The following is a 13,014-nucleotide window of genomic DNA, read 5'->3' on the forward strand; positions in this document are numbered from 1 at the left end:
TTTAAGGGACAGAGAGGTGGGTGGTCTCTCCATTTGTTCAGCTGTGGCAGGCTTGCTTCTCTCTCCTGTTCTATAGTTCGATGAGAGAATGAAATTTCTCCCAGGTTTAAGCAAAGTCCTAGCAGTACTGTTCAGGATATTTTGCTCAGGGAAAAGACAAGGTCCCAGAAGTTCAGCCTCCAAATCTCAGTTGGTGCAAGTGACAGATCAGCATACTTGTCTCCTCTCCTGCAGCTAGAGAGGAGGAAGTTCATCCTGCCAGAGTAGCAGAAGTGCCAGAGATGTGGCAAGGTTCCAACAGTGCAACTCCCAGGTCTTGGTTGATGCTCATGATCAGCCCATGTGCCTCTCACCTCTCCTGCAGATGGTTAGGTAAAGGTTGTTAGATAAAGGCCCAGCAAAGTCATCAGTATTGGCTGCTTTTGCCATGTAATAAATCACTCTAAATCTTAGGGGTTTGGAACAACAATAATTTATTTATCTCATAATACCATAGGTATTCTATTATGCTTATTTGGTCTCTTTTGGACCCACCTATGTATTTATAGTTACCTGATGGTGTGAGACCTCTGCTTTGAGAGGTTAAGTGGCCAGTTTCTAGGCCTGATGACACTTCATTTAGTCAGTTATGCCTTGGTTCAGCAAGTTTCCAAAAGAACGAACAGAAATGTGCAAGGTCCCTCAAGGGTGAGCTCAGTACTACAATGTCTTGTCAGCAGCCAGTCCTCGGAAAATGATGCAAGGAAAGTGAGAGAGATGCTCAACAAAGTGAATTGACACAGTGACTGTAACAATAGGCTAGATCATGAGAATGACTAAGGATAGGGCAAGGTTCTGACCTATTATTCATAGGGTCGCTATGAGTTGTGTTTGACTCCGTGGCATCTATAAACAAAAATGTGATGGGGCACATTGCAATTAGTCTGCCTGCTAGGAGCAGAAACAGCTATTTTTGTAAACAGCTTACTATGGATGATCTTTATCAGTAATGAAAATTTATAAGCCTACATAAAAGATTCTGATTGAGGTATGTGGGTTATATGTTATTATTCCCATCATTTCCAGGTTGCTTTTTGAAAGCGCTTAGTGAGTTATATGGAAAGGAACTTAGCTCATATTAGAATCATCACGCTGATAAGTCCTCAAGGCTTGTAAAAGCAAAAGAGCAGGAGGTTCATGGACTTGGCTCCTGCCTCAGCACACTGCCCATGTCTGAAGGGTAAAAAACAGAGCACCTTGGAGCAGGGCCCCCCGTGACGTCAGCTTGAGGTCAGGAAGATAGAAGCAGGGCTTCTAGGGACTTGGCAGGGCCAGTGAGAGGAGGTAAGCACAGAGGAAAAGTAGAAATAAAAAGACAGATTGCCAATCAAAGAATTCTGCAACTATAGGTCTTTGAGATAATGATTCTGAGATCTATAAACTTCATTTTGTGACACTAGTAAAAACTTCCTGATCTAAAAAAATAAGACAATTCTTAGAAAAGAATAGAGGTATATGATGTGTTTTTGTTGTTGAAAAGTCTGAGGCATTTTTATTTTTCTAGTTTTAAATGGAACTTTTTAGATGGACCCCTTCAAATGGACTTTATTTCTTAGATTTCTATTAATTTCTTTTTAAAAGGGTGCTTCTAAAAAGAAAAAAAATCTGTGTAAACAATAAAGCTAAAGAGGCCATTTCTTCATTTAACACATATTTATTAAGCAATACGTTCTACAAGGTCTATTTCTAAATTCCAAGGGGGAGGAGGATAGAGCAGGGACTTAAAATAATGAGCCTGTTCTGATGGGACTCACATTCCAGAATGAGGAGGCAGACAGAAAAGACAAATACTCAGTAAGATGATAAGAGGAGCTAGGAAGAAAACTAAAGCAGTGTAAGGACAAAGAACTGGGGCATATTTGTTATTTTATATGAAGGGGTCAGGGAAGACCTCTATAGCTGGAAACTGTGGAAGTGGGTCATAAAAGTAGGCCTTATGTGGAAGTGGACCAGCTAGCACACAGAAAGCTGTGCAACGTCATTGCTGTTGTTTGCTAGGTGCTGTAGAGTTTATTTCAGCATGTTACAAAATAGAAACTCTATGTTGTTGTTACGTGCCATTAAATCAGTTGTGACTCATAGCTGATTTGATGACTCAATTAGCGATCCCATAAAGAGCTGAACTTTGCCCTTTCCTGTTCCATCCTCAGCGTCCATCAAATGCTCACGTCCATTGTTACAGTCACTGTGACAATCCATTTTGCTAAGGGTCTTCCTATTTTTCTCTGACCCTCAGCCATTTCCCCAGCATAATGTCTTTATCCAACAACCGGCCTCGTGTCAACAATGTAGACAAAATATATGAAATGAAGCTTCACAATCTTCACCTCCAAGGAACCCTCTGACCATACCTTCTCCAAGAAATCGCTCTTTGTTTTTTTGGCAGTCCATGGGATATTCAGTGCTCTTCTCCAGCATCTCCGTTCAAAGTTATCAATTCTTCTGTCATCCTTATTTATTGTCCAGCTCTCAGATGCATTGCAAGTGATTGCAGAGACTGCAACATAAATTAGATGTGTCATAGTCTTTAAACTGATATCGTTGTTCCTCAGTACTTCCTAGCAATCCCTCACAAGAAACTTTCTTACTGCAACACATCTTTTGATTTCTTGACTGCTGGTGCCAATGGTGTCAAGAAATGCAAATAAAAATCACTCCTGTTACAATGACAAATACTTAAAAAAAAAAAGAGGGGGCTGAAAAGCAAAAAGTTGTTGGTTGCTCTGTACCATTAAGTCAGAACTGACCCATAGCTGACCCTCGAGTGTGTTTTCAGAGACAGTAAAATCACATAGGAGGAGATTGCTTGTCCTTTTCTCTTTTGCAGAGTAGCTGATGGATTTGAACCATATTCTTTCAGGTTGGCAGTATAGCTCCTTACCGCTATGCCACCAAATGGGAAAATGGCAACTCTCATCCATTGTTGATCAGAATATAACAGGGTGTAGCTACTGTGGAAAGCATTTGGGTAGTTTCTCAAAAATAGAGCATGGAATTATTATCTGACTCAGAAATTTCAATCTTAGAGAAATACCTTAAAGAAGTGACACAGGAATACACACAGAAAGCTGTATACTAATGTTCATGGTATCACTTTCATAATCGCCAAAAGGTAAAAACAACCCAAGTACCTACAAACAAATAAATGGATAAATGAAATTTAGTATATATGAAGTTAAATATTGTGGCATCATAAAGAAATTAAATTCTAAACAATCTATATGAACATTGTTTTGAGTATAACACGTCAGCCACTGAGGGACAATGCTGTATGATCTCATGTATGTGACAGAGGAAAGGTATACCCTTACAGACTGTTAGTGGTTACTATAGGTGAGAAGTAGGGGGATGGGGAAGGTGGAGGTTTTTCTTTGCAGGGCACTGAGTTTTTGTTAATGGTGTTAGAATGCTTGCATGAGATTGGTGATACTGGCAACACAACATGAAAAATTGTGATCTGCATTTCAGTTGGCACATATTTTGGTGCAAATAAAAGAAAAAAAGAGGAAAAAGTGAATGCAGGGAAAGTGTTGCTGACAGAGGAAACCCTAATACCTAAGTTCCCAAATCCGGAGCATGTTTGAGAGATTACAAGAAGACTATGAAACTAGAGTAGTGTGTTGAGGGATGAAGTCAGAGGGTGGAGCCAACCACACAGGGCAGGTTAGTGGTTCCCAGAGTCAGGTTACACTTTCCCTGGGAGATTTGGGGAAAACTGCCTGGACTCTGACTTCAATTCTCTTTATTGACTTGGTTTGAGGTCTGGTCAATTCTTTTTAAAATATTATTGGGACAAAATTAGTGCATAGTCAAGTTCTTGTGTGCCTTAGGGAAAAGTTGGGCTCTGAGCCTCAGGAAGATGAGAAACCAGTGGGGTGTTTGCAAAGAAGAGTGGCATGATGTGATCACTCACACTCTGGTTCCCAAATCATGCCTTAGTATAAAGCTGTCTTGGCCTATCCTTTTAGAAGTGAGTGAACAATGTGGTCATGAGTAGGATTTCTGTGCATCCTCACCCACATCTCTTTCACTAGGCTCTCATCAAGGCGGATCGATGGGAGGAAGAATGTTTAGGGCTAAGAATGCCGCCTCTTCTCTTTTAAGATGTGTTGGAGCCAGAGCCTTGTTCAAGTTTCCCTCCAGGCTGCAGTCATGCCTCTCAGCCAGTGTTGCTTTGATGTTATAAGTGTTTCCAAGGGGACTGAGAACCCATGAATGTCTACTGTCAGCAGGCCCCTGCACTACACACGTGTAATAGATGCAAAACAGAGCCCCAGATGCTTGTAGCCCTGTCTCTGAGAATACACACCTTATACTGTTTTCTAAGTTCCCCGTTTCTTCTTTAGGCTACAGTATGGTGGAATATCTAAGAGCTTTGATGCCAGATAATTTGCATTTGAATCCTATTTCTAGTTCTGACTGGCTTACCTTTTATGTGCTATTTGTTCACCATTAATGGTAAAACTGAAGATTACATGAGCTCCTATATATAACATGTTCCAAAAAGTACATATTATGCTTTTGTACTATTGCTTCTGACTTACAGCATTTTCAGAGCACAGAGTGCCCCATATGGTTTCTTATGCTGTACCAGGTCTTCCTTCTGCAGAGAAGCTGAGAAACATCAGAAACTTGATAACTTAACCATTGCACCACCAGGCTCCTTAGAAAAGTGCACAGCAAGTACTAAGTGCTCAATAAGTTCTAGACAGCAATATAACAATAGTTTCCTTCTTGACTTAATTACCCTATAGAGGGCTGTTTTAACCTTAATCATAATAGAGGTAGTAGTTTTACACACATAATCCATTTTCTCAAATACATTTTAGGTTCCTGCTTTTTTTAATTATTGAAACAATAAAGATGCAGTGTACTAAGAAATGGAATTGACTTTCACTGAGGAAAAAAAAAGAAAATCTCAGTGCATTTTTAGAACACAAGCCGTTCATTTTATATAATTGCTGTGCAAACATAATTGTTGGCAAAACGGTCTAATTCCTGGTCTTCACATTGATTTAAAAAGAAAAGTTGCTGCCTGTTTGGGAACTGAAGTTGGGAATGCAGAGAATTAAGTGAACAAGAAGTGTTTTTGGCATTTATCTCAAGAACCATCTGCAGTGCCTAAATTGCAAACCCAGATGAATTCCAGGTTTCTAAACTGCTCCCTCTGTGGAGATCACTAGATTGAGGAAATGAAAGGGGAGCAAGCTGAATGGAGTGCAGGAGAAAGTTACAGATGAAAGATACCATCTTACGGTCAAGAGGAAGGGACTGCTTTAACTTAGATCATTTCTGTAACTTTCTCTGTCTGCATGAATGTGTTTGTATCTTTGTTTTCATAGGAGCCCAAAGAGTAAATGGAAATATACTAAGAAGGTGGAAAGAGAATTAAATATTTATAGAAAATTTACATGTGATACTTAACATTCCTGAGATACTGAGGGCACCTCGAAGGCAATATACTGTTCTACAAGAGGAAACCTTGTTTTCCAGAACTTTGTCTGAGTTTGATACACTGTCTGATTGATATTGGAATAAAAATATCATGGAAAATGCCTCTTAGGAAAAAAATGTCCTAGTTTCAGCATATCTTCTATATTAATTTGCAAGGCTCATTTTAACATTGCCCACAGGATAAAGTCAAAATTGCTTATTTCACCAAGCTGACCTCAATCTTTCTAGCATCATCTTCTATCCTATTTCTATAATGACTCCACTCTCTATAGAGAGAGGCTAGTGGTGGTTCATTGGTAGAATGCTCACTGTATTACTGTGTGGAAAAACCATCCAATTTTATTTCCATCCAATTCACAGCCACCATCATCTTCCAGTGGACACTTGTATATTGCTTTGATGGTCAGTAGGTCTCAGTAGACCCATCAGATTAAGACAGACCAGAAAGAAAGGCCTGGCTACTACCAAAACTCAGCCGTTTTAAACACTATAGATCCCAATGGCAGTCGTGGTACCAGGGAGAATTGTATGTGCTCTTCGTGAGTCATAGGTTGACTGAATAGCCACTCATTGGAACAGCAACAAACATACCTCCATCAGTTCTTTTCAGGCCTTTTAAGTCATATTTAAGTTGTACTCATTCTCCCATGCCTTCAGTCTTGCTGTTTACTTGGATTTCTCCGTGTTTGAGTCATGCATGTCCTTCAAAGATAAACCCAAAGAGCCTCTTAAGATGGTGACTTAGCTGCACTATGCTTTCTTTCTACAACAAGGACCTGAGAAACAAGTGAAGCAGATACAGGTGATAGTACTGGCAGCCTGAGCATTAAATAGAAGGACGGTTATGTAAACAATGACTGCAAGACGAAATGTGTAAATACAGCAGATCAGGAGAGCTATAGAGGGGAGTTACCCTGAAAGGTGGTTTGGCATGCCACAGTTTGGTTTTTGTATATAAGTCAAGAGGTGATTCTAACAAAACAAAAGGATACCTAGTTTAAAATCAGGAGAGATGTGCATCAGGGTTGTGTCCTTTTCACCATACCTATTCAAGTGATCAAATTATCTAGAAGTGGACTGTATAAAGAAGAATGTGGCACTGTTGTTATTGTGCTTAGGTGCTGTCAAGTTGACCACAATTCACATCCACCCAGTGAACAACAGATCGGAGTCCTATCCTGCACCCTTCTCACAGTCTCTACCATATTGTTGCCCAATGTTGAAGTCAGTGTATCAGTCCATCTACTCAAGGGTCTTCCTCTCCTTTATTGACTATCTTTCTCAGCATAATGTCTTTTTCCAAGGATGAAGTCTGACCTTTTATATCTTTAAGGAGCACCCTGATTGCATTTCCTTCAAGACAGACTTGTTTATTCTTCTGACAGTCCATTCAATACTCCATACCAACAGCATCATATTAAGTCCTCCAAAAAACTGTGACTATGGCATTATGACTGGAGAAATCCTTATAAGTAACCAGAATTATACAAATGACATAATTTTGCTTGCTGAACATGAAGAGAAATTCAGACACTTACTAAATAAAAGATGTTAGTTATTGTTAGGTGTCATTGAATTGTAGATGACTCATAGCAACCCTATGAACAAAAAGCCTGAGCACTGTTCGTACATAGAGTTTCCGGAGGCAAGCCCTTTCAGAAGTGGATGCCGCACCTGCTTCCAGGCTTGTTTTAGTCGGGAAGCTCCAGTCAACACTGTCCACCATGGGTGCCCATTACCACATTTGGCACATCACTGTCACAGTCTTCAGCATCACAGCAACCACGAGTTACCTCTGTACAGCAACGCACAGACCAGTGCTATACCACCTAGAAGAATGTTTGACAAATAAAAGATAATAGCCTTTATTATGTATTAAACCTCAATATCAAGAAAACAAAAATTCTCACATTTGGACCAATAAACAACATCACAATGAAGGGTAAAAGATTGGAATTACAAGGATTTTGTTTTACTTGGAAATACAATTAACACCCATGGAAGCAGCAGTTAAGAAATCAAATGACATATTGGACTGGACAAATCCGCTAACAGCGACCTCTTTGAAGTGCTTAAAAAACAAGGATGTCAGTTTAAACACTTATGTCACCTGACCCATGCCTTGGTATTTTCAATTGCATTAGATATATGTGAAAGTTGAAAAATTAATAAAGAACACTGAAAAAAACGATGCCTTTGAATTATGGTATTATCAAAGAATATTAAATATAACATGGACTGCCAAAAGAACAAATCTGTCACAGCCAGAATGCAAGCAAAGATTGCAAAATTCCACCTCACATACTTTAGTAGTGTTGTCAGAGAAACTAATCCATGGAAACATGGAGAATTAGTGAAAGAGAAGTCCCTTAATGAAATAAATTGACATAGTGTTAGAACAATGGGCTTCAGCACAGCAAATACTGTGATGATAGTGCAGAATCTGCTGTGCAGGACATTGCTATGAGTTAAGTTGGCCCCTGTAGAACCTGACAACATGTATTCATTTATCTGCAGAGTTGTCGTTGTACTCAACTTTTATCTTGACTAAGGCCAGCTTTTAATAGTTGGGATATTTTGCTTAAAAATCCAGTTTTCTAATTTTTTCTTAAAATGAAGATCTGGCAATAAAAAACCTACATTCCTGTATTGTGCAATCAGCTGAAGTGACTTTCTAGCCTGCTAGACCTTTCAGAGAGAACTCTGGTAGCCTCGTGGTTAAGTAATTAATTGTGCTGCCAACCCAAAGACTGGGGATTCTAATCCATCAGCTGCTCCTCAGTAAAAAATATGCAGTCACGTTCTGTATGATTTATAGCTTCTAGATATCAGCTCTGGAAGTCAGCTTTGGGTGGGTTCCAACACTATCACACTGAGTTGTTGTTGAGCCCTTTTAAATCGGGCATAACTTCCTACTGTATGTTCATATGCATTGCATGTGTTTACATGGATGTGTAAGAGAGAAAAGTCTTACGTTCTATAACAAATCTACTGAAAGTTGACTTGGCAAGCTACACCAATTTATCTCCATTGATGGAAATAATGATGTAGTTATTTTATTATTATTATTATTTTATTATTATTGTGTGTGTGTGTGTGTGTGTGTACTGTCAAATCATATCTGACTGGTACAGGAGGAGATTGTCCCTCCTTTCCCGGCAGAGCATCTGGTGGATTTGAACCGTGCGCCTCTGGGATTGCAGTGCAGCTTCTTGCCACTAGGCCACCAGAGCTCCCCTATTTTTGTGTATATGTATATGTGACTTAAATTACTTTCATTTGAACTCTGTAGCATGTTGAGTCAGCAGTTTAAATTTTGTTGATTGAGCTGCATTTTCATAGTAGGTTTCCTGTATTTTTAAAAATAAATTAGATAATTGGCAGCTGTTTATTTACTGTGATCAGAGCTTTGAACCTGTTAGATCTAGTTACATCATAGCCAATTAAGCAAAGTCAGAACAATTTTGTTTTATTTTCTACTAGTTTATTTACAAAATTCAAATACACAGATGAATTATAAACAAAACTCTTAAAATTTGAAGAAAGAAGAGTAATAACAGGGATAGAAAAATTTATAGGTAAATGCTTTCAAATAGAAGACTTGGAAGAGGTGTAGTGAGCCTTTTTTAGAAGCTTAATGCTGGAGATTGGATTATTGCCACTGGAGATATACACTGAAAGATGAAAGATACACAATTGACCACTACCATTGAGAGGGGCACCACTGTTACCAACTTTGCTAATCAAGACATTTGTTTGCTAAGCAGCATATACACTGCCTTGTTATCTAAGGGAGAGATTAATTTTATAGTAGGTTGTTAACTGCTAATGTTTCCAGTTCCAGTTGTCATTCGAGTTCACTCTCATTTTACAAATTTACGTCTGCTATGCTTCTGCTTTGTTGGCCATGTCTAACCAGGAAGAACTGGCTCAAGGTTCTGTCTGTGATGTGTGTATCAGTCCAAAGTAAAAATCTACATCTACTTTGAGGCTTTTCCTCTTTCACAACTATTGAAAAATTCTTTTTATCTGGCATAAATTCATCATGTTACACTCAAAAAGCCATTGCGATCTAGTTGGAACTTATTCATAGCAGACCCTCCATTGGATTTCCGAGACTGTACATTGTGCAGCAGGAGATTTCTGCCTTTCTCCCTCAGAGTTCTTGGTGATTCTGAACCACCAGAAATGTATGGCCTTTACATTAACAGCACAATTCCCTTCAGATACATTACCATTTTAAGAGCTACCTTAAAATTGTGAAAGTGACAGACATCAGGTTTGGGGTAAGACTGAGAAAAACTGGATAGATAATGTATACTTAATTGAAAACAGATGAGGGAGAGAACAGTATAAAAGTGATGTATGATAGCATATTATGATTATCACAGGAATCCAGAATTAAGGTTGAATAGCAGAGTGCATTGGGGGTGGGGTGGGGCAGAGAGGGGTAGGTTCGGGGGAGGGGGGATTGTATACCAACGAAGAAGTTTATCTTTTGCTTTTCAGGGAGGTGAGTGAACTTGGAGGTGGGGGTAAAGAAAAAAGTGCAACAATGAATGAATGAATGAAAATCCAAAATCTCTGTAAATGTTCATTAAAATTAATAAAATTTTTAAAAAATGTAAATTCAGATTAACATTCCTCAAACTAAATGTACTAATGCTTTATTTCAGTTATCCTTGAAAAGAAGAGGAAGCAAAGACTTACCAAAATCTGAAAAAAAGGCTCAACAAACTCCTACAGAGGTATGTGGAAATGCAATTTTATTTATTAAATCAAACATAGCTAAATGTATAGCATAATAGACTATATTATAAGTAGACATAATGCCCAGATATATTAAAAATACTGAGTTATGTATATCCAGTTATGTTGCTCCGGAAATAAGTAGAATGCAGCCCTCAGTTGTGTTTGCAAAGCTAGATCTAAAATTCCTATTATTCTTGGTTTTACATCTTAAATATACAACAAAATGTCATTATTACATTAAGTGTTCCTGTCATTGAGAACTGCACATGGTGCTTATATTGTTCTCATTATTAATAAGGTCAAAAGAATGTCTGTTTCTAAGTGTCAGCAGAGAGGAGGAGGGAAAAGAATGTTGTAGAAAGAGAGAGCAAAGGAGAGAGGGACTAATGAGGTTTTTCAGAGTCCTAGTTGTTGTTGTTATGTGCCATCGCTTGCGACTCATAGCAACCCTGTGTACAACATCCCTAAACTCTGCTCTGTCCTGTGCCAATCGCACTGTTTCCGATACACCCATCTCAATTACCCCAATCAGTGAATCAATCCACCTCATAGGGCCCTTCCCCTTCTGTCCCTCCACCCTACCAAGCATGATGTCCCTCTCCAAGGACCTGTCCCTCCTTGCAACATGTCCAAAGTATGTTAGACGGAGCCTTAGAATCCTTTCCTCCAAGGAGCAGCCCAGTTTGACCCTTTCCAGGATGAATCTGTTTGTTTTCCTAGCAGTCCATTGTACTGTCAATACTCTTCTCCAGCACCATAGCTCAAAGGCATCAATTCTCCTTCTGTCCTCCTCAGTCATTATCCAACTCTCTGATGCATAACAAGTGATAGCAAAGACCATGGCCTGTATCAGACACACCTTAGTCTTTGTACAAAAACAGAGTCCTAGAGAGTGAAGCAATTATATCAGCAGCTGGGGAAGCAAAATAAAGGAAGTAAAAGCATAAGAATAAAACAGAAAAAGATGTACCTTAATATCGGCTTATTAGGTGCCTTGGAAATGTAATCACCGTAATACTTTGTTTCCATAGTAAATGGAAGGTACTGATGGCTGCAGTAAAACAGGCTTGGAAAATAGACAAAGAAATATTTGGGACATAAGTGCTATTGAAAGAGATGCCTCCGAATGCTTGGCTAGCTATTGAATTTTGAACATGTGCTTTGACATCTATGGTATTTTATGCATGAACTTTTATTCATTTCTATGAGATTATTTCCTCAAGTGAGAAAATTTACATATTCAAATTTACTTTCAAAGGTTCAAAATTTGAAAAAGTTGAGCTTACTTGTTTTTCAAAAAGTAGAGTATGATGAAATGCTTACCGGTCTCACTTTTTCTCTGCTCTGCGCTCTATTCTTCTTGCCCTTGTGATTAATTTATTCCTGATATTTGCACAAAGAGCACATCCAGGCTTCAGTGTTTCTAGACTACCAGAGATTCATACCAGGATCATTACTTTTGTGTTCCTTTCTCACTTTCCCTTTAAAGGAACATACCATCTACTTAACAGAGTCTAAGTATGCTCTACTACTACTACTACTACTACTACTACTACTACTACTACTACTACTACTACTACTACTACTGTTTTTGTCCTAATAAAAGCACCTCTAATCTAAAGGTCTTTCTGTGGCTAGTTCACGTGTTGCCTCTTCCCTCATTCACTTTGTTTCTGGTAGATGCTATGCTGTGTGCTACCTGCTGTAAAACCTTAAGTCTGTTTTAATCAAAAGTTTGGTTTATTTTTAAAAATATTAATAAATCTATTTGGCGTAATTGTCTGCTTCCTAGACAAAGGGGGGAAAGGCAGTGTTATCCTATATATGATTTATTTAGAATAGAGTTGGCCTTAAAGAATTGTCAAGGCTATAAAGCTTTACAGAAGCAGAGAGTGCCACATCTTTCTGCAGCAGAGCACTTAATGGGTACGAACCCCCAGCCTTATGGTTGGCATTCCATTGCTTAACCACTATGCCACCAGAGTTCTCTGCTTCATTTGTTAAAGTATGTTTCTTATTTTCAAAAACAAAATAAAATATATTTATGATTTTCATCAATACCCTCTAATGCAAGAGCTCTTAATTCCTTGTTGCTGGGTCTGTGGATCTCCCATTGCAAGTCCAGCCATATGCCTTTCTACAAAAAGCATGTACAACTTTAGTCAGTTTCTCAGTTGGACCTGGGATATCGCTAACATCAAGATACATTTCATTGTGCCAGTTTTTATTCTTTCTGAGAAATTTATAAATCCACTGGTTTTGGCATTTGAAGTCCCTACTTTTGTTTCAACCCATTTATTTTTCAGAAGTTATTGTTTTTCGAATACCAAATCCAAGAGACTGATCCAGACTCTTGGAGATCTGAAGTGAAAACTGAACTATAGAGGATTCTGTTGTTTACTTAGTGAAGGTTGAGAACTATTGATTCACAAATTTACATTACTGTATCATCTTCTATTCTATTTACTTATTCATATCCCCCACTTAGCCATATATTTTATAGCCAGGAACCATCTTAATTAGCATTGAATTGATAGTGTCTTAAGAATATATTGAACTTCTCATGTGCTTAATATACATTTTTTTACACTATTGTGTTCATACTTTTTGAGGTTGAACCACATGAAATTGTCAACATGCTACTGATTTTGACCTATAAAAACAGTGATTTCACATTGCTTAATCTAATGATATTCATATTCATTTTGTTAATTTGCTTCAGTGTCTTTGATCTATTCCGTACATGTGACTTTATGAAAAAATAATATA

General features: G+C 38.3%; 1 protein-coding gene across 1 annotated transcript in view; it reads left to right on the plus strand.

Moving 5' to 3' along the window:
* Positions 1-13,014, plus strand: part of SOGA3 (SOGA family member 3) — a 64,056-nt gene that overhangs the window by 40,535 nt on the left and 10,507 nt on the right. Inside the window, exon 4 of the mRNA XM_006878971.1 lies at positions 10,170-10,241. Coding sequence (XP_006879033.1) covers positions 10,170-10,241 — 72 coding nt within the window. The remainder of the gene's footprint in view (positions 1-10,169; positions 10,242-13,014) is intronic.

Source organism: Elephantulus edwardii, unplaced genomic scaffold (genome assembly GCF_000299155.1).
Source record: "Elephantulus edwardii isolate Elephantulus edwardi_28Jun2011 unplaced genomic scaffold, EleEdw1.0 scaffold00002, whole genome shotgun sequence".
NCBI lineage: Eukaryota > Metazoa > Chordata > Mammalia > Macroscelidea > Macroscelididae > Elephantulus > Elephantulus edwardii.